The 24,844-nt window shown below is 42.8% G+C and overlaps 2 protein-coding genes across 2 annotated transcripts; both read left to right on the top strand.

The window, feature by feature from the left end:
- The first annotated feature begins 721 nt into the window (after positions 1–721).
- nus1 (NUS1 dehydrodolichyl diphosphate synthase subunit) lies at positions 722–7,881 on the top strand. The gene is made up of 5 exons (XM_037087198.1): positions 722–1,326; positions 2,397–2,528; positions 5,081–5,233; positions 6,324–6,423; positions 6,630–7,881. The coding sequence occupies exons 1-5, from the start codon at positions 927–929 to the stop codon at positions 6,718–6,720; spliced, it is 876 nt and encodes a 291-aa protein (XP_036943093.1). The 5' UTR covers positions 722–926; the 3' UTR covers positions 6,721–7,881.
- A 1,027-nt stretch (positions 7,882–8,908) lies between these two features.
- On the top strand, positions 8,909–22,987 carry slc35f1 (solute carrier family 35 member F1). Its single transcript, XM_037087497.1, has 8 exons — positions 8,909–9,275; positions 11,509–11,684; positions 17,151–17,278; positions 17,845–18,004; positions 18,108–18,264; positions 19,171–19,223; positions 19,744–19,898; positions 20,419–22,987. Exons 1-8 carry the CDS (start codon positions 9,181–9,183, stop codon positions 20,650–20,652), a joined length of 1,158 nt encoding a protein of 385 aa, XP_036943392.1. The 5' UTR covers positions 8,909–9,180; the 3' UTR covers positions 20,653–22,987.
- The last annotated feature ends 1,857 nt before the right edge of the window (positions 22,988–24,844 follow it).

The following is a 24,844-nucleotide window of genomic DNA, read 5'->3' as shown; positions in this document are numbered from 1 at the left end:
TGGGACGATGTAGCTCCCTGAGCGCTTTAACAAAAACGACATGATATTTCACCTTCTTCTCTACAACAAACTGTGATTTTATTGACTTTAATTGTCTCTCTCCACTGACTACTGCACAAATGTTTTTGGAAATAAGGTCCATGACTTTGACTCTTTAGCTACAAAATGCCAAATTTCTGTCAAGAATAACTCTACCAGAAGTTTCTAGCTGTTTATATTTTGACCATCTCTTGAGCAGATCAGTCCAATCCATTTGTGGCTTTTACTTAGACACCATGAATCGCTAATTACCAACAAATACAATTTTATTTAAGAATCATGTGACTATTTCATAAGCTCAATTACTTATTGCCTATAGGCCAAAATATACTGTCTTCACCCCACTCATGTTCAGTGTCACCCTTTTTTTTAAACAATTGGAAACATTAGAATAAATGAGTAAGAAGATATTAATATTTACAATCAAGTGCCTGCCTATTAGAGGTGGAGGACTCAGTCACATGACTTTACTAACCCTGATGGAAGACTTGACTTAGTCTTACTTTAATTCAATATTTGCATTTTTCCAGATAATGGCGAGTGAAGGTTTTTTTTTTTTTTCAGACATGATGATTTCGATGAGGGCAAACCTGGCAACTTTCTAAGACATAGCCGACCAGCAGAGGGAGTCATGCAACGTAAACGAAGCCACCGAAGAAGAAGACGCAGCATCGCGTCGCTCTCACATCGTCCAATCAGCGTGCTACGTGTACCACGCTGAGGGTCAGGGGTTGCCAAGCAGACAGGAAGATGGCGGCAGGTGGACTGAGCTGTAAGCAACGCCGACACTGATTTAGTAGGCAGCTAATACAGAAGATTACAGCCCCTGTACCACCAACTCTGAGCGGTCTCCCTGCACACCTTACTTCGAAGAAGTAAGGGAACTAATGGCGCTGCTGTACGGCTTGTTATGGCGGCTTTTGCTGCTTTTGGTCCACGTCAATAGAGCGCTCGTCTCCTGGCTCCGTGTCCGGCTACGGAGCTGGAAGGGCCGGCTGTGGGAGCGGGCAGTGGCCGCTCTGCTCCTGCCTCTGGCTCTGGCCGGGTTCCCAGACCAGCAGAAGAAGTTGAATGGTAACCCCGATGCTAACGCTAACCCGGTGACCGGAAAGCGCACTGCCAGTCGCCGCTCACGGTGGCTGTCTGACGGCAGATCTCTGGAGAAGCTGCCGGTACACATCGGCCTGTTGGTGGCGGAAGAAGAGCTCAGCTACACGGACATCGCAAACCTGGTGGTCTGGTGTATGGCTGTCGGTATATCTTATGTCAGCGTGTACGATCATCACGGTAACCATTTTACTCTTTACCTTTCTACAATAACGTAACACTGATGTTGTTAAATGGGTTTTTAAATCAGAAAAAAAGCTACATTTATAGTACAGAGCAGCAGACAGGAGCTGTCCTCAGGCCCATGATTTTATTTGGGTTTTAAAGTTTTCTTCATGGGGAAGTTTATAAGACTTGAATCGCTCAATCTTCTTCTTATCTTTTCGTTATCAAGAAGCCCTTTGTGTGGGATTTGATAAGTCTATTTGACTTTCATGATGTTTCATCACTCCTGGGAACATTATTTATACAAGTAGAAAAATGATCTTCCCTCCCACCAGGAAGATGATCCACCTCCTGGGGCTTATTTCAGTCATGTCATGTGACTGGAGAGGTTATATTAGTGCATTCTACATTACGTGGCTCAGTTGTACCATCAGGCAGAGACTGCGCCTGGTCAAACCTTGTGATGACCACACACACACGTAGACTACATGTTCCTGGTTTACAACACAAGCTGTGGTCTCAACAGGGATCCTTTGGGGCAGAAAGGGAGACTAATTCCCCAACTCAAGAGATCATTGATCAGAATAAATGAGATAATTTCAAAAGCAACTTCATTTCGCTTGAAGTGTGTCTTCAGATCCAATGTAAACCTGTTTTATTGTTTCTTTTTTTTTTCTCAAATATCATTTGATGCATGCTCAATTCTCATCAACTCGTCTCCTGTATCTGTGTCCTGTCTGTCTAACTAAGAACCAGCACTGCTCAATAAACTTTACAGAAGATTTTGATTAAAATTGATAAAACTAAGAACATAGAAAAAAAGAGAATAATAAGCTAATGTTAGTGCAGAGCTCTCAATGCTGGTTCCTCATTGCATATGCTTGTTCTTGGCTCACTGTTGGAGATGATGAAGTTCATCCTGGAACATCCTGGTGCCATTTTTATTGATCACTTACAGTATGTGATACTGTGAGACCTGTTACTTTGCCTCTCTCCCCTCCAGCATCTTATTGGAATAAATGCAACTATATTTTGCTCAAGATTGAATGATGTGCTTATCGTCCTCATTGCTCCTCTCCCCTCAGGTATTTTCCGGAAGAACAACTCCCGTATGCTGGAGGAGATAGTAAGACAGCAGCAAGACTTGCTGGGTGTAGAGGGATCCAAATGCAATGTGGAGTTCCTGACCAATGGTACAGATGAACACCAGCGCCACGGTAAGGACTTGGCAAAGCTCGGTCCCCTGTTCTTAAAATCAGTGTGCGTACGTGTTCTCAAGTGTCCGTGCAACAGCTCACCAAACTCACGGTTCGGATTGATCAGAAATTTCAGTCACAGATTGGATCATTTCCGGATCAACAAAAGTCAGGTCAGGATTGAATGAATTAAAAAGGGTGCTACTTTTTGTCCAAAGTAACCACCATAGAGGTAATAATATAAAAAATATATTACGTATTGTATTATAAGCTCTTTAGTAATACATCCATGGCATCACTCTGTAGCCTTGCACCTTGTCAGAGTCTGAGACTGGAGCAGTTCCACTGAGAGCAGAGCTTTGTGTCGTAAGGACGGCAATAGATCTTGTTACAGGTTGCAGTAAACATCACAATCTGATGATCTGTTTCTATGATGAAAAAATGCCCACTCAACTCACAACTAATGGAATTTTACTAAATGGTGCTCTGTCAAACACAGCACAAATCTGTCTGCCTTTTCACTACAACTATGCACAGTTTTAGGGAATTATTGCTTTGAAAAGTAACAGCAGTATTTTCACACTATAGTGGTTAGATTTTACAATTCATCCACATTATCTCTGGCCTTTGTCCAAAGTGACTTACAGAAATTCACACACATTGCCCAAGGACACTACAAGCAGACGAGGGGAATCGAACCAGCAACCTTTCGTTAAAAAGGTGCTGGCTCTACCCCTGAGCCACAGCTGCCCCAATAACAGTTTCATTAACTCTGCTTTGACACATCAGCTCACTGTACACTGAAACATCACATAGAGGATCATGCTAATCTTGTTTGTTAAACGGCATGTAGAGGTTATAAAGCGCTACATACCAGTCCACAACAAGACTAGCTTCTATTTCACACACTGTCACGACCTAAAGTGTTCTCTACTGATGCTTTCAGAAGAGTTGATTTGTATCCAAAATGTGTCACTAAAGTGCTAAAAGTAATAAACTGGTGGACATAATGTTAGCATCTGCTTGAAATCATCTCCTCTGGATTAAATGAACTAAAGCTCCTCAAATCTTTGTCCTTTGGCAAACGTGTGTGTGTCTTGAGTGGGAGAGAGACTGCAGAATGACAAGAGCATGTAAGAACAGGTTCAGTATAGTGGATTTTCCCTGTTCTGTTGTTTCACCAGATGAAAACCGGGACAAAGGTGTTGCATTTCTCCACGTGGTGGGAGACTAGTTTTTCAGGCCATTCTTCCAGGACACAAAGAACTTACCCAACCAGTTGACTCACAGAAACCCATTTCCACAGCTTTCTATCTCACACTAGTTCAGTACATCCAAAAGGTATTTATCAGTTTTTCATCTAGGTAGTTTTGGGAGATGAAGGATACCAGACAAATGGTAAATGTGCTGTTTTTACATTGCACACTTCACGCACCTCTCAAGACACATTGCAAGGCATTCAGCGTCTCCAGCATTCGCTTATTTACACACAGTGGTTACAGAGATTACCATGCAGTGTGCCACCTGTTCATCAGGAGCAACAATCTGTCATAAACACACTCACTACTAGCTAAATGGAAGAGCCACTAGGATTACTGTGGTTCAGCGTTTTTGCAGTCAAACAGAGCTGTTGATGGGACAGATGATTGTGAAATGGCAGGGTAGAGCGCTGCTGTATAAATAGCAATGCACCAGATCTGGTCACACCTGGCTCTGAAAGAGGATGGGAGGTGACCCTGTGATTGGTTTAATATGTTGTGCCCAAAAAAAAAAAAACCACCCATGACTAATTAAGAGTGTGAATACAGTCTCTTTGATTATCTGCTGTTTGACCAGCAAAGGGAGTCCCTATACACACTAGCTCCTTGCCTTTTTGATTATGTGACTGTTTAAATAGGGCCCATAAGCTGTACAGAGTAAAACTCTTCTGTGCTATAGAAAATAAAAAGACAGGTCCAGCTTAAATATTAACCGTGTTTCCATCCAAATGGAACCCTAATGTGCCCCACATGTACAGACAGCCAGCTGAAAACAACCTGTGGCCACCCACAGCTGCGATAGACAAACACTTTGAGAATGCTATTGCTGTAGTTAGATGTCATTAAGGAGTTGCAGAGGGCACACATTTGTACAGTGTAGATAACATAACAGAAACATAGCATTTGCTTGTTTCATGTATTGTTAGAGATGTTGCATCCATATGTGAATTTACTTTTTAAAAAATATATATTTTTTGCCTTTTCCATCCAGCTGATTTTATGCACAAACTGAAATTTGTAAAACAGGTGACTTAAAATACAGCACGGTGCATAATATTTAATCCTCCCTGTCTTTTTTAGTGTCATTAATGTTTCCTCACATTTTACTTCCTGTAGCCAGTGATGCTGTACAGTCACTCAAACATGGTTTCATAGAGAGGAAACACAACTATCTATTTTTATATTTGAAAATATGAGGGGTGGATGTTCTTTCTTAGGGAAATGTGCATCAGTAACAGTCAGTACGTGTATCTGTGTGTGTGTGTGTGTGTGTGTGTCTCTGTGTGTGTTTGTGTGTGGGTGTGGGTGTGTCAGTGGTCTCCTGCAGGCCCACAGTGAAGGTGTTGTCTCCAGAGGACGGGAAGCAGAGCATCGTCCAGGCAGCGCAGCAGCTCTGTCGCTCTGTGGAGAACAAAGAGAGGAGCTCCCAGGACATCAGCGTCTCCATGCTGGACATACTGCTCAGAGGTACCACTTTACTGCTGGGTGTCTGTGTAAAATGTTATTTCTTTTCATTTGTCTGGTGGACAATGAATGTGTCTTGTGTGTGGGATGCAGAGCGATTTGTGATCACTTACACATGAAGTCAAGCATGACTCAGCTTTATATGTTCTTCGCATTCGGTATATAAAAACAGAGCAAACAGCTGCAGCAGTCTTTCAGTTTCAGACTTTCAGTTTCTTGAAGATGTTTCACCTCTCATCCAAGAGGCTTCTTTAGTTCTCACTAATTGGAGGGGAGTAGTGGTCTTTTAAACTCTGTGTGGGAGTGTCCTGACAGAGTTTCAGAGTCATTAGGGCTGCAACCCAACCAGCCTTCACACTGGTTGCTCGGATGAGATGAGCCCAGGTAAGAATGGTTGTTGAGCTGTTTGGGGAGGGCACTCACCAGCTCAGTTTTGTATTATTTTTAATTAAAAGGATGATGTTTTGTCTTCAGCTGACCTTTCCTAAGACAGTTACAGCTATTATATTATCCTCCGTGATTTTCAGTGAAAAACAGGTGACATATTTCCTTTACTGACCACGTAGATGTAGGTTTAGGGTTAAGTTCAGAGACTAAATAGAAAGGTTACTGAATCATAACAGAGGAAATAAAAGTAAAATATTTTTATTAGATAAATATTAAATTCACTGAACGTGAACAAAAACAGTAGCATGGCTACAACCATTGCCCGCTGTGGGTGAAACTGTGGGTTTCACTGACGAGTCAATGCTGCAGAGCGTGATCAGGTAATCATGTTCCCTGCAGAGCCCCTGAATGCCCAAACAAGACGTGTGATACAAGTGAAAAGCTGAGAAACTTTTGACCAAACTTCACACAAGTTTTGAAGCATGTGGAGAAAATCAGCAGTTTAAAGGTTATTCAACATTTTAGAACAGCATCTATTTTTAGCAGCTGGTGGCCGTTGTTGATGTTTTGTAGGGTTGAATGCAAGTTTCACATGTTTGATGTTTTGAACTGCTGACCTCTATATTGTGTTTGAAGTCAGGGTGATAAAGAGTTCATATGGATAAATGAGTTGAAGTCATGCTGTGTGTCTTTGTGTTTGTTTCAGAGTCAAAGAACATCCCAGACCCGGAGCTGGTGGTGAAGTTTGGTCCGGTGGACAGCACACTGGGCTTCCTCCCCTGGCACATCAGACTCACAGAATTCATGTAAGCTGCTGTGCATCTTTGAGTCCACGCGTTTGCTGTATCCCTAAATATATTGATGACCGAGGCACTGCATTTGCCCTTCAGCATTAACAGCAGATGGCACTGTTGAGCTCTCGGTGCAAGTGTTTTTCTCTCTGGCTGTGTTCGCTTGCGTACAGTGTAATACTTCCCGTGTCTGAAATGTGTGTCCTGCTCTGTGTCCTCAGCTCCCTACCCTCCCACAGAAATGTCTCCTACGAAGACTTGTTAGGCGCCCTGCAGCAGTACGGCACCTGTCAACAGCGGCTTGGCCAGTGAGGTGCAGGCCAGCGTCCGGTTCTTAATATATCGAGAGAAGTGTGGGATTCACAGTCAGAGGGGTGTTTGAACAGGCGGCGACCCCTCCGTGGCTCACTGTCTCTCACTACTCTTTCCCGACCCTCCTCCTCCCCCCCGACTCTGTCCATCTCCTGGCTCTCTAACAGACTGAGACAGCTAAAAGACGAGGAAACCAGGAGACACAGCCAGCCAGCTCACTTCCTGCCGCCAGCTCTTGTCTTATGATAAACTTGCATTCCAGGACCTCTGGAACATACTCTCCAAGCCAAGAGACAATAGCACATCAGAGACACACACTGACATGAGAAGACTGTCTGCACAGATTCAGTGTTCCACAAACCCTGTTCTGTCCTCTCAAACCCTCTGGGTCACTGTCTCAGTGTTCGGTCTCCAGCTGCTGTTTACTGCCTTCACTCAGCAGATATCAAAGAAGAAACAAGGCTTTGTACCCGTCCTCGTGAGGCATCCTGGGAAATATAGCTGCATGTTAGGGAGAATCTCAACTATCAACACAGGAGATGAACAGCTGAAGTTGAGCTTTGGGACAGAGTGGTTAATAATGTGTAAATATTAGAAATGTATGTGGCTCTGTGTTTGTCCCTGTGGCCTCCAGCTTCAGTCTTGAGTTCATGTGTAGTGTTGCTTAAGACACATACAGAGGTTTGTTTAAAGCTCCCGTTAGACTGACCAAGCTCTGAAATAAAGAAATGCACTGTTTGTCTACTGACTCTACACTCTCATTCTTAAGTGACACAAAATGGACTTTTCTGTAATTCCATGGCAAAGTAGAGTCCATTTTTGGGGATCACACCAGCTGTGATGCTCATCACCGTGTTGACCCATGAGTCGTTACTACATGATTTGTCAGTGCTCATGGGTCAGACTGCACCCATCAATTCGGTCTTAATTTTGATTTCAACTACACGCCTGTAATGTTTCATGACCGCTTCAGAACAGTTGTGGGACAGGGGTGTAAAGTGAGGGAAGAGGGGCAATGACCTCTCTGTTTCCTACTGCTCTTCTTCCAGTGCCCATGTCAACAGGCATATATACATCAGGAGTAGTAGTGTCAGGTTCTCAAAACTGCTTCTGTGATAGTTCCCTGTGTTGTCAAATGACAAATAAATGAACCTTGAAACAGAGGTTGCGTTACGCTTCTTTTTTTTTTTAAAGTTCACCCCCTTGCTTTCCAGCCCCTGAATAGCAAGGGGGTCTACATGTGGTTATCGACAGTGGTGCATGTGAACTACTGACGACACTGTCCATTGCCCTCTCGAGTTTCAGATTTTTCTGTTTAAAAAGCAAAATCTGCCTTGAATCTGTGTCTTCCACATTTAGCTAGAATGACAATCTCATCGACCCACATGCAAACACAGACTCAGTACTGGTACTGCTGGTAGTCTTAACTCACCTGCATACTAACTAATGTTGATTAACTTAGTATCAGTGTCTCCTGTTGACAACTTGGCTAAGCTCCATCAGCCGGTGCAGCACCCGAGATGATTTTTGATAAATGATGAATCTTAAAAAGCTGGCAAGTGGACACTGAGTTTAGTTTGTTTTGTCAAACTACTATTTGAATGATCCTCCACTAGAGGGTTATTTTCATAGTTTAAAGAAACATGTCGGCGATAGTGGCAATGTAACAAATCTAATGTCATGTGCGTGTATGTAGTTTACCTGTGTAATTTATTTTTTTTTGAGTGGAAAAGCTTATTTTAAAAGGAAATTTCACTCCACCTTTTTTTTCCAGTGCTCTACAGGATAAGCAGAGAAACCAGTAGGAAGTATCCAGATGGAATGTATTAACGAAATTAGCCTACCAGCTATTTATGAACTGCTTAATGGAAAAATATCAGAAAAATAAGATTGGGATCATTTTCAGTACGTTTTGAGGTAATTAGTGTGGCCATTTGAGGGGGGTAACTTCAAGAAATTTCAAATGTGGAGTTTGTCTGATAAATTATTTGGAAGAAGAAAACACAGTGGGCGAGGCTGGGAGGACAATCCAAACACGATTCCAGTTATAAATCACGAGGTAAAATGATATACTGATATCCTCAGTTGTGGAGAGGCCTCAGTGTGCAGAGAACCACACACACTCTTTAGGACACGTGTGTGTGTGTGTGTGTGTGTGTGTGTGTGTGCTGATCAGCCATTACGTCTTCATCCCTGGAGGCTGTCTGGGTGAAAGGACGCCACCTCGTGGTCACATCGTCGTCTGCGTTAAATGCAGCTCCGGGTTCTCGGTCAGGTTTGTCATCGGGGAGGACACTCAGCAGCAGGTCCGCGCCACCACCGCTCCCGGGGCCGCCGTGTTGTGCTCTGCTGCCCGCGTCAGAGAGCAGGAGGGTCCGCTGCGCTGCTCACTCTCCCCCCGCTCCTCCTCCGGTCCTCCTCGGAGCACAATGCGCTGATCTCCGCACTGTCTGTGGAAGGATGATTTCTGTCGTCTCCACTGTGGAGAGCGCTCCCAGAGGTACGGGCACCCCGGCTCCGAGCCTTTACCAGCGGATCAGGAGGGTCTTCACCAGGTAAGATGATGATGATGATGATGATGATGATGACGGCGCTAATCTGAGTCGAGCAGAGGCTCCGTCCGCTCTCTGCTCAGTCTGAGCAGCAGCATCACTGCGGCCACGGAGCCTTTTGTTCCACACACAACCTGTAACACCGTCACATCAGTGTGCTGCTGCAGGAAGCATGTGGTGCAACAGATGTCAGCCTAACAACCTTGCAGCATCTTACCTTAGCAGAACATCACGTCGTGTATGTGTGTGTGTGTGTTCGTGTGCGCGCGCGCGCGCGTGTGTTTGAGTCGGGGCATTTTGCACCCTGAGCTACTGGAGCTCAGCCTGGGCACGGTGTGCTGGTCTGGTGCCTGCTGGCACAGGAGGATGCCATGGCTGCTTCATCAGCCTGTACTGTGGCTGTGCTGCACAATGGCTGCTCTCCCTGTTTGGTCTCCAGCTGCCTCACACCTCAGTCAGACATGTACTCTTGGATGAGCACACACACACACACACACACACACACACACACACACACACACACACACACACACACACAGACACACCTTGTCTCTCTCCCCCCCCACCCTTACCTGCCATCTCCTTGTCTTTGATGCCTGGCTCCTTCTGTGACTGTGGCGCCTGGGGCTGTTGGACTGGATACTTGGCTGCAAACTGAATTTGAGACTATCATATTAGTCCCATGTCAGAGTGTGTGTGTGTGTGTGTGCGTGCGTGCGTGTGTGCATGTGTGTGTCTGTGTGCATGGTGATGTTACTGGTGCTGCCACAGAGGAATGTTCTGTAATGTAATTATTAAAAGAGCACTGTGTAGTTGTGGAGAAGAATTTCAAACTCGGTATTTTGATACGAACGAGGTCATGATATGGAATTCACAATACGTGTTGTCCTTTAAGGTCAGTTTGTCTATTCACTTTATTCAGTTATAAAATAGTCTCCTTACCATTTCTTCACCAAAAATACAGATTGCACCCTGAAAGTAGGCAGATTGAGCCAAGCAGGATCATATACAATGCGAAGAACACAACATGTCAAGCAAGTTGACAGACTACAAATCCAACACAGTCCGTGTCCGTGAAGAATGTGAAAAACATATCCACTGTATTGGGTCGATCTCTCAGCCACAGTTAATTAGGCAGTGAAAAGGCTGGACATTATTCCAGATGGTCAGATTTGTTTTCAAAGGATTCCATTCATAACTAGAGTGACACTCATAGGACACATACCTTGGCCAAGGCCCAACAGTCCCCTGTATCTGCAACAAGTTGCGCTCACTCATGAAACTGGCCACCAAATGACAGCTGATGTTATTGATCGAGATCCGTGCAGACACCCACAACATTAAAGACAGTGAACAAAAAGCTCAGCATCCGTCCCTTCATCCAGATCAGCACTTAAGGTCGAAGTGGTGGCACTAATGGTGGAGTCCAAACCCATCCGCCATCCTAGTTTCATGGAAAACCATTCGTTCGATTTTGTGCAGTCCTGCCGACAAACCAGCCGACAAACAACAGTCATGGGTGAAAACACCACCTCACCACATTTACTGCTCTGAGGGCCAAAATGATCCACCTCAGTTCATTTGCTGGTTCAAGAACAACCCAGACCAGTCGTAGGCTGGTAGCATGAAAGGTGCCAGTTCACTTCCTGGGCACTGTTGAGGTGCCCCTGGGAAGGCACCATACCCATCTATTTTTTATTTTTTTTAAAAACTTTTTTACATTCATTGGTTTCAATCAGATTTGATTTTGTGCCTTTCTTCACAAAATTAGCTCCAGACTTTGACACAACACCGGTGCTCTCCATCAAGTGAATGCCCGATCTGTTTAGTTGTTCTATCGCTTCCTGGGTCAGAGGGTCATGTTCCTATTTTGGTGATGGAATGGCAGACAAGCTTCCTGTGTTTGCTGTAATGTTGCCTTCATTTTCGCAGAAAACCTCCAGCCTGGTTGGCAGGCTGAATGGCATAGTGAAAGCGAGGTTTATAGAGAACCAATTTATATGCCGATGGTGTAATTTCATTACAGCTATTATACTTAAAATCAGTATTTTTTCAGAATGACGATTTAAAGCTAAGAAATGATCTGACTTCAATAGAATTCAAAATGTAATGTGTGTATGTAAACACAAAGCATTAGCCAGATGATGTAAACAAGTATATTGTTTCTTATGATTGTGATCTGAAATCATCTTTAATGAAACGCTGACTCTTTGTCCATGTCTCTTGTCCTCTGCAGGGACCTGTTGGTGACCCTGGCCCTGGGTCAGGCCCTGTCCTTACTAATCTGCGCTATCAGTCTGACCAGCAAGTACCTGGCTGATGACTTCCACGCTAACACGCCGGTGTTCCAGAGCTTTCTCAACTACATCCTGCTGTTTCTGGTCTACACCACCACGCTGGCAGTCCGGCAAGGTACAGACAGACACAGTGTGTTTGGTGTGTGTGTGTGTGTGCGGAGTTATACAATAATGCTGAAACTGGTGGGGTTAGGGCAGCACTTTTGGCCATGCCTTGCCACGTTTATTGATTTTTCCATTACTAGTTTAACGAGTTGAGCCAACCGGGAGGTGAACCCTCTCAAGAGCAGGGCCATAGTAAGCAAGACCACACCTCTGAGTCTCACTACTACGGCCAGCCTGAGGCGACCTTAATCTCTACCTTAAACAAGTCCGTGTTGTGAAACTCAGATCATTTCTGTGCAGGAAACCAGAGAGATATACTATTTTTTGTGTTCATCTTCATTTTGTACTGGATTCCATGCTGTGGCAACAGTTCGTATAACTTTCCCATTCTTGTGAGTGCGATATCTCAGGAGAGCTTGGAGAATATGTCATTACATCTGGCCCAAACAATCACTCAGACTCATGGCTGAGCTGATTAGAATTGCCTGGTCAACGGTCAGGGGTCACTGTGACCTCACAAAACACTTTTGAATTGGTCATTCAACGCCATAACATTGGTCAGATACTGAATTGCTGACCCTTGGAACTGCGACGCTTGTATAGATCAGGGGTTCACAAACATAACACTGTAATATAATGGTCTCATTGGCTGGTATTGCTGTGGTGAAAGCACAAGTGATGAGAGAGGTAGGCCTTTGTATTTTAAACCTCAGTGGCCATTTGCACAGATTTAAAGTTCCTGTCAGTCTGTTGCTCCTTTCACACCTCCTTATCAAGGCAGATATATTACGCCGTTTCTTTCTTGATGTTTATTTAAAAGTTACTGAGGCAAAATTGGGGCACAGTTTTGTTCCGCCCCTGGAGTTGAGGCTAATTGTCGTCTGTGTAAGGGTAAGCTGACAGTGCAGAATAGGGGTGTGACACTTGGATTGCGTTCATAGTCTGACAACTAAACAGATCCTTCAATGGATTTCAGTGAAATTGTTTCACACTTCAGCCCACATAGCAACATTACAAGACCGGACAATAGTAATGTGCTAGCAGCTATTGTCTTTGGCATCTTATATGAGGCAAGAAATGCCAAATTTATACGTGGAAAGTGTCTGTCATCCTGTCTGTCCTACCCACTCTTTGTCACTCTTCCGCACAAAAACAGAATCTGTCCCCACCAGTGAGACCTACTGTGTTGTTGTAGAAATCATCTTTGGCAACTTATATATAAAAATATGTCACTACATTTAATGAGGAAAAATTACTGGGACGGCCAGCCCTTCTTACAGAGTCTTCAGTGAACTTCCCCCTGGGAAAACAACATCTCTCTCGACAAGTGAGAGCTGGACAGGGTTAGCTATTTACTGATGGCGATAATGTGATGTCATTTAGAGCACTTTCCGCGATGCATGGTGGATCAGGATCTTAGTCACATCACATTATAACACCATATAACACGATCCATTACAGTTTGCTGAGATATTTTTAGATTCCTAGGTGGAAACACATCATAAAAACACGCACACTGATCTCAATGTTATGATGTGTACCAACACGCCTCTTTTGATTCCACGACCCCGGCTTGCTGTATGAAATGACACGCTGAAGCTGCTTGGTTCAGTGTGAACAAATAAAGGTGTCGCGGAGGCGAGCCTTTGCTGTGGCGATATTGCGGAATCTCTGTCTGAAAAGCATAGAAACATCTATGTCGATATGTAAATGAGAGCAAACGCAACTCTCAGGATAGTTTTTTATTACATGACTGTTTAGCTGTCAGTGTGGTGGAGAGCGTTACAGAAACTATACCCACATTTGGCAATTGACAGACTGCCTCTGACTGAGGCATTCTTACAACCGCATTAAACTTAAAAGCAAAAATTGTGTATTGGAAACACATCATTTGTCTCCGATTCAGGAGGAAATTCTCCAATGTGACATTATTCCATGAACATGTCAGTAAAAACACACAGCACTCTCATTCTGTCAGTTAAATCACCATGATAATGGTGTTGCTGACAGGGAAACAAGCCACATCATACAGCAAGTCATTCTGACCAAGCAATCTGATTGATTTATCAGATTATAACAAATCAGCATGACAGCACATCAAGCTCAGCAGTAGAAATACTGCTCTGCCTGCAATGAATATCATTTATGGTGCTTTTAGGGTGCTTTCACATCTGGGATCCAGGCCCGGAGCCCTGCGCAGTTGACATGAGTCCAGTTTCTTTGATCAGTGTCAATACAAGTGTACCGTACTTGGGTATCAGCTCACGTGTACTTGCGTATGGTCCGAATCAGAGGTGTAAGCAACTGTACCTAGTCCATGGACGTGGACTGCAAAGACTGCTATGCTGTGTTGATGAAGGAAGCGTTTGCTACTTTGTATATATTGGCAGATTGCAAACCCACTAGTTGCATACTGTGACCTACTTTATCTGAGTGTGTACATTTGTGCACTGTAACACTTTGGAAACAATCATACCTAATATGAAAACACCCGAAAACAGCTTAAGGATACATGTCATGTTCATGGAGTAAAAGCTAAATCTGTGTTTTCTGAAATTCTCAAATGTCCCTTATTATGTTAAGTGAAATCTTGTGTCTGTTGGCTTCAGACATGAGCTCTGTCCTATAATAATCATCCGGTTGCATAGTTTGAATGGATGTATTTGTGTGAAGAGTATATGGTATAGTTCATCCTGAATGGGATTTGTGAAGCCTCTTCTGTGTATCTGAGAATAAGTTGATGTATGACACACAACAATGGTTAAGGTGTGTAGGAAGTTTTATGTTTATCCTGAGGAGATGTGTAGAGGCTGGCAATTTTGTTTTCATTGAGCTGCTGTTTAATCTTCTGACTGATATAATTATGAGTATTGTTTTTCTGGTAGTATAAAGAACTGAAAAGAGTGTCTCTTCAGTCAACATCTATGAGTTGCTGATGTGTGGCCCTTGCTCGCGAGGGCATGTCTAGAAAAGAAATATTGTGTCGAACTTGGTGTTCTGACCGACTCTCATCTGCACTAGACAAGCGACTGGTTTTCAGTTGCCACGACAGTTATAACAAAATCAAGCTAGCAAGGCAGTTTTGACATTGTAGGTGTGGTATTTCATCACTTTGTGAACTCCCATGATGTCTTGGAAAACATTATCGTCAGCTCAAGTTAGCTGCCCTTCCATAGAAATCTACTGACATGACTGATCCAGTTATTAGCCATACCCCATGTAACCCTGCCCTGGACTAACTGAGAGAAAATCAGCAAGTTTTTTATTTATTTTGAGAGCCAATTGCCTCACAATATGAAAACATTCATTCTGATTTTATCTTTTTCTTGCTAACGGTTGTGGAATTATATGTTTGACTCAAGCACCCCAGTCCTGACTGCATCACTGTTATGACAATAATGATGGTAAAGCACACCCTCTTGTGTAATATATTGCTTAATTAAAACTATGTTTATATGTGGATTTCGAATACAATGTGAATTCGAGTGTATATACATTGTGTATTTAATGTATGTACATTGTGTATTATGATTGTGTGTACTCATTGTATTCAAGTGTATGTACACAGTGTATTCAAATGTATTCGACTGTATATACACTGTGTATTCCAGTGTAGAACACAGTGTATTCAAATGTATTCGACTGTATATACACTGTGTATTCCAGTGTAGAACACAGTGTATTCAAATGTATTCGACTGTATATACACTGTGTATTCCAGTGTAGAACACAGTGTATTCGAATGTATTCGACTGTATATACACTGTGTATTCCAGTGTAGAACACAGTGTATTCGAATGTATATACTTAGTGTATTCAAGTGTGTATACACTGTGTATTCAAGTGTATAAACACTGTATTTTCGAGTGTATATACACTGTGTATTTAATTTATGTACATTGTGTATTAAGAGTGTATGTACTCATTGTATTCGAAAGGAATACAGTGTATTTGAGTGTAAATACACAGTGTATTTGAGTGTATATACACAGTGTATCTATGTATCTATTTATTGCCTTGTTCAGCCTGTGCATTTGATGCAGAGGTCCTCTAAATACATAAATACAGGGATAGAGATTTGTTTTAAAACAAATGTTCACACTTTCAGCAAAATATTCATAACACACTGAAGACAAGACAACATGGCAATAAATGAGACCGCTAAAATAAGTAACAAATAGTTATACATAGACGAAGAACTATGAAGCCAAACCAATAGAAAACACAGAAGCCTGGTTTTATTTAAGGGGAGAAATCTCTGTGAGGAAAAAAAACAACATGGACAGTGAACAGCCATGACTTTCAAATGATATAAGATAATATATCGCAATTGTTTCGTTCTATTGTGCTGTCAAAATATCAGTAAAAATGCATATATGATTGCCTCTTGTCAGAAAAAAATAATAGAGCTATTGCTTTATCTCAGCTTGTATTTCTTTCATCACATTCCCAGACTTGCCTATACTGTATTTTAACATAAAGTCTTTGAGTTGTTACGACCCTAGAGGTCATAAATGTCTCAATTTGTCTGTTTTAACCCTCCTTTACCTGAGTGAGAGTATGAGTGTGTGTGATTGGTTGCAGGTGTGTCTGAGTGATGGTAGGTTGTCCCGGTGAGCTGATTGGTTCCTGCCTGGAAGAGTTCAAGGGGCCGGCTCCTCTCCAGTTCCTGTAGGCTCTCCTCTGCTGTCCCAGACTGCCAGCATGTGCGACTGTGCACAAACCATGTTTGTAAATACAACTATTTAAAAATGCTTCGCTGCTGGTGGTGCTTGGAGGATGGGAAGAGGGGAGTCTCACTTTCATGTTGTGCCAGGGTTTCCCCTGGGCCCTGGTTGTAACAAGTGGGGGCTCGTCCGGGGTCTAGGGGTATGATTCTTGCTTCGGTGCGAGAGGTCCCGGGTTCAGATCCAAATTCAGACAAGCCCCCGGTTGTTACAACCAGGGCCTGGGGGAAACCCTGGCGCAACATGAAAGTGAGACTCCCCTCTTCCTGTCCTCCTTGTGCACAAACATGGTTTGTGCACAATCACACATGCTGGGAGTCTGGGACAGCAGAGGAGAGCTGACAGGAACTGGAGAGGAGCTGACTCTTAACTTCTGGCTTCAAGGCAGCACCCAGAAAGAGACAAACAGAGACAAATAGAAACATTTATGACCTCTAGGGTTGCTACAGAGTTGGTTAAAAATGAGTAATTAAATGACTTCAGCTTAAGTGTTACAATTTTCTGACCCAAATACATATTTGAGTATATGTTATATTACCAGTGGCTGGCAGATCAGACTGTGATTGTACTGAGCAGTGAACTGTGTAAATGTCATCAGGGAATCCTGAGTGAGAGAGTATTGCTCTCACGGAAACTCCCCTAAATATATAAAGGTGATTAAATTACATGCAGTATATAGTCCTGATGACGTGTATTCAACACAATGATGCTTCAGTATCTCTGTATCTTCTCTGTCTCTGTTTTTCCAGGGGAGGGGAACTTGCTGGCTATTCTGAAGCAGCGCTGGTGGAAATACATGATCCTGGGTTTGATAGACATCGAGGCCAACTATCTGGTCCTTAAAGCTTACCAGTACACCACACTCTCCAGTGTGCAGGTCGGTGTGTGTGTATGTGAAAACTTGATTTACCCGAATGGTGTGTTTACACAGATAGAAAAAAGAAAAGCAAAACTTTGCCTCTCATCACCCACACAAGTTTGACCATGGGACCATTTGTGTTTTTATTTGCGTTACTATTTATTCCCCCCAAACTGCCACAATGCTTTACTGTACATTAGTCATAAACTAGATAGCAACAGCACACATTTTTCTCTCTTCTTTTGCCCCTTTTTCCTCTCTGTAACTTTATGTTCATGAAGTAAAGTACATTTTAATTCATGTATATTTGAAAATGACCAAAGGAAAAATAAACCCAGGTCTTCAGAAACCCAGTTATGTTTCATTATCTCTCGAACAAACCTGGCGAATCAGAAACGTTATGCTTGGTTCTCAGATAACTAGCTTTTGTAGCTAAAGCACCTTGTGACGCAGCGAGAATATTGCAAACACGGCCTGCCAAATGCAAAATGGCATGCATGTAAACATACAGTAAACTGGAACAAGTGGCCCCAAACAACTTCCTGAAAACGTTTTTGTCTCTGTGTCTCGGTCTTCCCCCTCAGCTGTTAGACTGCTTTATCATCCCGGTGGTTCTGCTGCTGTCCTGGTTCTTTCTCTTGGTGAGGTACAAGACTGTCCATTTTGTTGGGACAGGACTCTGTTTGCTGGGTGTCGGCTGCATGGTGGGAGCTGACGTCCTACTTGGTCGGCAGCCAGGCCTTGGTGAGCACCTTGATCTGGCATATGTACTGTATGTATGTGTGAAGCTCAAGATGCAGGTATATGTGGACGCATCTTTGTCTCTTGTTGTCCCTCATCTGTCCAGGGGAGCAGAAGCTGTTTGGGGATCTTTTGGTTCTGGGGGGAGCTACGCTGTACGGGATCTCCAACGTCTGTGAGGAGTTCATTGTGAAGAACCTGAGCCGTGTGGAGTTTCTCGGCATGATGGGACTTTTTGGATCCTTCTTCAGCGGCATCCAGCTGTGAGTTCGTGTGGTGGGGGTGAGATACGCTGAGGTCAGTTGCACCACCAGGGCTTGAGCCTTCTGTTCACCAGCTGGTCAGATATCTTACGCCTAGGCTGGAGCACACGCGAAGACTAAATTGAGGCATTTAATAAATCAGTCAAGAGTTTTGTCGTAGACAGTTTTTCAGTTAATCAAGTTTCCCCTAACTCAACAAGTCTTACTGACTCTAATCTTATGCCGTTTTTATCAGGTTGCAAAATGAATATGATGATGAATATGAATATGATTTTGCTGACTTTGGTCTTGAGAAGCTCCATCAGACTCAGCAGCCCAGCCTTTAGCTACCAGCACTCCATACCCACACGGACCACAACGCTCCTCGACCAGCCCACTTCAACAGCCACACCGAGGACAGCATTGTGCCAGCCACTAGAGGTGGAGATGATAGAATTCCATGAGAGCAAACTGTTGGAGTCTGCCAACATTCAGCAGCTGGAAGTTGAATTAAACTGTTAAAAGAAAAAAACAATACAGCGCCCTAGACAGCTGAGCATAAACATTCATGCATTAACTATGTTCAGTAAGAAAGTAGATGAAGCAAACACAGACTCACAGAATGGCCCCAGCAGCCAGGCAAAAATTGTTTTCTTGAAACTTTCATGCGGGTTAGGGTTAGAACGTGTGCAAGATGTGCATAAAATCCTACTAAACGTAATCAACAAAAAATACAAAGGCATACACTATACACCCAGCTGGTGTACATTTCTTGAATCAGGCCTGCTAAATATTTGGCGCACTGGTGTGACCAATGAAAATGTTTAATTGCACTTGACAGAATGTTGGGGGCATGTGCCACCCTGGAGCCTGAGGGACCTCATTGTGCAAGGACTGTGAAAATAGCTCTAGTCATTTCTGTTGCAGGGCCATCATGGAACACAAGGAGCTACTGAAGGTTCCCTGGGACTGGCAGATAGGTGAGCGTGGATTTCAAACTCAGACTCACACAAGTTTAGAGTCATACACACAAGTGGTATTATCACAGAATGCAATATTCTGGCGTTTAAAGCAATGTACCACCTGCTTAATAATGTGCAGGTTCCCCTTGTGCAGCAAAAACAGCTCTGACCTGTGAAGGCATGGTCTGAAGACCTCTGGGGGTGTCCTGTGGTGTCTGGCACCAAGACCTTTGTTGTTGATCCATTGGGTCCTGTATGTTTGGGGGTGGGGATGGATCGGACTTGTTCCAGCACATCCAATAGGTGATCAAGTTTGATTAGGACCTGGGGAATTTGGAGGCCAGGTCAACACCTTAAGCTCTTTTTTGTGCTTTTTGTGGTGTGCCAGGGCTCTTTGTCCAGTGGCATCCACGTGAATACCAGGACCCAAGGTTTCCCAGCAGAACATTGCTTTGTATCGAGATCAGCTGTCAGTGGTTTCAGTGCTGCGGGGTGTAAATGCAATGTGAAATCATTTGCTCCCTCTGTGTTTTCGCAGGTCTTTTCTATGTTGGTTTCAGTGCCTTCATGTTCAGCCTTTACAGCTTCATGCCAGTGGTGATGAAGAGAACAAGTGCCACCTCAGTCAATCTGTCTCTGCTCACAGCTGACCTGTACAGCCTCTTCTGTGGCCTCTTCCTCTTTCACTACGAGGTAGTATCACACTGGCAGGCAGCCTTCCATTGTAGATGTGCAGGTGAAAAGATGTCTAGACATCCAGACATCAGACGTCAAGTTAATTTTAGGTTGGATAATAGACAGACGCACACTATGATGTAATTATCTAATGGCTCCTCCACATGTATGTATGTATGTATGCATGTGTGTATGTATGTATGTATGTATGTATGTATGTATGTGTGTATATATATATATATATATATATATATATATATATATATATATATATATATATATATATATATATATATACACACACACACACACACACACACACACACACACACACACACACACACACCTTTGACAGGGATGAATAGAACCAAAGCTGATCCAGGCAACCTCATGAGTCTGTTGTCACCAATATATAGTGGACCTAGAATAGATCCCTGGGGAACACTATCATAAGCACTACACAACAGGCACAGTGATTTGTATTTACTTACATTTAGATAAGCCATTAGGTTTAAGTCTGTCTGCCTTTGTGTTGCAGTTCTCGGGCCTCTACCTGTTGGCTTTCGTCATTATTATCTTGGGCCTGGTTCTTTTTTCCTCCTCGTCTACCTATGTGGCCCAGGACCCGAGAGTCTACAAGCAGTTCAGGAACACAGGTAGCCAGGCGGCCACCGACCAGCCTCCACTCAGTCCTGGTGTCCTGGAGCCCTCTGTCACCTACACCAGCCTGGGCCCTGAGGCAGGGGAGGAGCTTCCTGTGCGTGTAGCCTAAGATCATGTGGGAGGGACTTTTGTCTGTCGGCCAGGTGGATCAGTGAGTCAGCTGCAGTCTCCAGATTCTACCCGCAGTTGTATACAAAGAAACAGCGCTGATGGGACCCAGTCTGTGCAGGGCAGCTGGCTGATCACCCAAGTAGGTTTAGGTTCTGATTTATGGCCTGTAATAATAGACAGAGTCTCCAACTCCTCAGTGAAAAAAAAAATATATATATATATGACAAATTCACGTACCCAAATACCTGAAAAAATACCTGAAAAATGAATGAACAAGATGTAATTAAAACAAGCAGCATCATGAGTGAAAATGTTGGGTTCACTGTGAACAAAGACTGTGAGCAGACGGAAGTGACTGAAAATGATCATTCATGTAAGGTATTGTAATTCTACTACATCTCTTGCTTTCTTTTTCTATCTGTAAAGAATGTCTGTGCCTCATACCCGTTTATATGCTGAAGATGTATTCATTTAATTTCTACAGTGTTTCTAAATCCACCTGCTCAAATTCAGAGACAGGCTCAGTAAGTGAAACACAGACTGGAGTCAAATCATACATTTGTCCTAGGAGAATTTAAATGCATTTAAAAAAAATGACTATTTTTACACCAAAAAAACAAACAAATTATCAAACAGTATTAATCCTCCAGAATGTCATTATGAAGGCTTAAAACCAACATTAACAACTTTATCTTGAGAAATAGAGTCTACAGGAAAAACATACACGATGAACTGATGAAAGATCTGAATAATGATAATAAAATACAATTAGAGATGTTATGTTTGGAGTCTGCTGGAGTGCTGGGAGGGAGCTGTATTTGCGGGAGTTTGACTCGTGGCTATGACCCTGCATTTGTTGTTCCTGTAAAGGAAAAATGTTTGAAGTCAGGATGCACATTGTATGTTTTTAAGACTTGATTTTCACTGTTGTTGTAATTGATCCTCCTCAGGCTGGGAGAAGGTTATTCGCATCATATTTAGAGCAATTCTAACTAGAGATGGCCAGATGTTACTGAAGCTTGTTTCAGTCCTGTGAAGCGCACTGTTCGAATCCATTGTTCCAGAGCTCGTGTCAAACATATAATATCACATCACTGATGACAGCCGAAGCATCAAACACAACTGCTGCTTTGGAAAGTGCTTCAATCAGTTTGATGGCTTTGAAAGTTTTACAGCTTAACTAAATAGGAGGTCCAAAGGTTTGATAGCACATTGAAATTCTCAGATCTTGTCATGTAAACCTGGAAATAATCATAAACTTTATGATTCAGAAAGTAAATCACAGTGTCAGAAATCAAATTGTTATTTGTAGCAAAGAGGGGCTTTCTCAGTTTCAAATCATGGAGAGACTAAACGTTTCTCAGCGGTCAGTGCATGAAACTCAGAAATGGGACAATCAGGGCGGCCATCAGAACATCAATACGTCAAGTTTAGTTCTCTGAGAGATAAAAAAAAAAAAAAACGACTACAAGGCTGTCTTATAGTGTCTCAGAGGATGAGCAGCAGTTTCCAAAACACTTCTCAGGAGGGAAACAAGGACAAACACTCGAGGTGGGCTCAGAAATGCCAGAATTTCACAGTGGATGATGAAAAAGGTCTACTTACTGATGAATCACAGTGATAGATTAGTGTGTGTGTGCAGAAGGGTGTTACGTAAGGAGACGAACAGAGGAGAGCACGATACCACAGCGTCTCAACGCCACAGTGAAGCACGGTGCTGGAAGATGTTTTCGTACTCCTGCACAGAACTGACTCCACCCTGAGTGAGGAGAGGCACCACTCCATCATTCAGAGACATGCTTCACCCTCTGGTTCCATCTTTCTGGAGAAGGATTCATACTGCTGCAGCATAATGAGCCCAAACACACCTCAAAGCTTTGACACGACTACTGAAGGCCAAGGAAGACCAAGGAATCCTGACTGTCCTGGACCGTCCTCCACAGTCCCCTGACCTCAACCCCATTCAACATGTGTGGGGAGACTTGAAGACTGAGAAAGCCGAGCACCCTGTGACATCACAAGAAGCTTTGTGGAACACTGTCAGATCATGCTGAGATATCATGAGTCAGAAGCCAGTGCTACGCTGTAGAGGGACGAACCAAATACTGAGATATTCCGAGAGTCATGCACATTCAGAAATGGTATTGTTAAGCTGATATTATCATTCATAGTGAAAATAGCATTACATAAAAAAGCAAAGTAGAAGTATTTAGCTAGTTGTCTCAGACTTTTTGACCCAACTGTCTGCGATTTGCACATTTATTGATGTACATTAGAGAAATAATCATTGCCTTGTGATACCAAGTAATGATATAATAAATAAAGTAGGCACATTCCATTCTCCAGTCCCATCACATTGAGACTCATATGAGATATCAGATAGCCTGAATATCAACCGCGACCAGGGGGCTTCAAAATATGACCAGTGTTCCATAGCAAATACACCAAAAAGGTACATCGATGGTTCATGCCAGAAACTCTAATATATCTAGGCTTTTTGGACAATGCATAATTGTTTTGATGTAACATAACTAAATTGAATGCAGAACAAAAGCATGCAGATTTATTTAAACTTCTCCAACATTTTGCACACTTCTGAGACTCCAACCTTTATAGATAGGTGTGATGGTTATAAAGAGCCGCTATAAGTTTTATGAGCCACAAGATGTCACTGTGTTCACTTCAGAAATCCCCAAAGGCTTCATCTGACCATCAGACTTATAAACTTATACACAATTGATACCACACTCAGTGGCCGGCCCTGAGAAATCTGGTGCCCTAGGCAAGATTTTAGTCGGCACCCCAGAAAAAAAGGCCTCCCCGTTATTTAATATTCTTTGCTATGACGTTATGTTGCTGAGGGCTGATATGATATTTCAAAAATAACAGTAGTACTGGCACTGGTAAAAAAAAAATAAATATTTTTTTATTATTATTATTATTTTTCTAAACTGTTTTCGGCGCCCCCCGCGGATGACAGCGCCCCCTAGCATTAGCCTATACTGCCCATACCCAGGGCTGACTCTGACCACACTAATGATAATGCGATGTATTCAATCAAACAAAACCACCAATCAGGAAGTGACAGGATTAATATGTGCTATCTGACAGCACATATTAATCCCTCATTCTGGCAGAAACAGCGACAGGGGAGAGTGGAGTAAGATGGGCCATCTCCTGTTTCTAGGCAACCGTGGACATTTATTGTCATGTGACCATATTTAAAAAAAAACAAAACGTAGCCATCATTTCTGTCTAGCTGTGATGAATAGAGGCATATGGCAGAAATAGTTTTTATTTATTTTTACATAAACAAAATGTATTTGCCTGTAAAATTACATTGTCTAACTGCCGGGAATTACGACTGTTATGTCACACTAAAAGTGTGCGTTAAACATGTTGGTAATTTGATCTAGAAATGCACCAATCGACCGACCAGGGATTGGAATTGGCCAGTTTTATCTATATATTACTTATGTATACAGGTTTTTCTGTATATTATGAATTATCGCTAACAGATCCCTTTGCATGCAAAATTTAAGCTTGAGGAATAGAGCGACATAGTTTGAGGCTTAAGGCCACTGATCAATTTTTGATTGTATGCTGTCACTTGTCTGCCATCAAAAGACATTTCTCCTCGAGCTTCCTTTTCATTGACTATTGTACTACAAACTGCAAAAAATCCCTGGGAAAACATAAGCAGACTCTCCTGGTCTGCATGCTATAAATTCTTTAGTCTGAGCTGTGACAGGAATCAAGAATAACTGCATATAAATAGCCAATCATCTGACTGATGGTCTCATTTGCTTATGTATGTCATAAAGAGACATCAGGAAAAACTCCCTGTCGCTGCTTTAACTACTGCTGCTCATACAGATTGTTTCAGCAGTGGCAACAGCAAACAATTCTAAATGTTAAGCTTTGTTTGATTGATTCTATGATGTTTAAGTTAGCTACTTGGAAAGGACAATGTATGATCCAATTACTTTGTGAAAGAGGTAGATTAGTTTGCTAAATTATGTTGAGGTTTAAATTTAAAGATTCTGATGAGTTGTTTTCCCCGACATCACTCAATTTACGCACTGACTCAGATGAATGTACTCCGACCTGGACCGAGTTTAGCCGCAGCAACCCCTTTTTATGAAGTCATATTTTTAGGGGGCCTTTGTCATCGATGTATTCTTATACTT

The sequence above is a fragment of the Acanthopagrus latus genome, chromosome 22, assembly GCF_904848185.1.
Source record: "Acanthopagrus latus isolate v.2019 chromosome 22, fAcaLat1.1, whole genome shotgun sequence".
NCBI classification, from domain to species: domain Eukaryota; kingdom Metazoa; phylum Chordata; class Actinopteri; order Spariformes; family Sparidae; genus Acanthopagrus; species Acanthopagrus latus.
The sequence above is the reverse complement of the archived record's forward strand: the minus strand, read 5'-3'. Positions and strand labels throughout refer to the sequence as shown.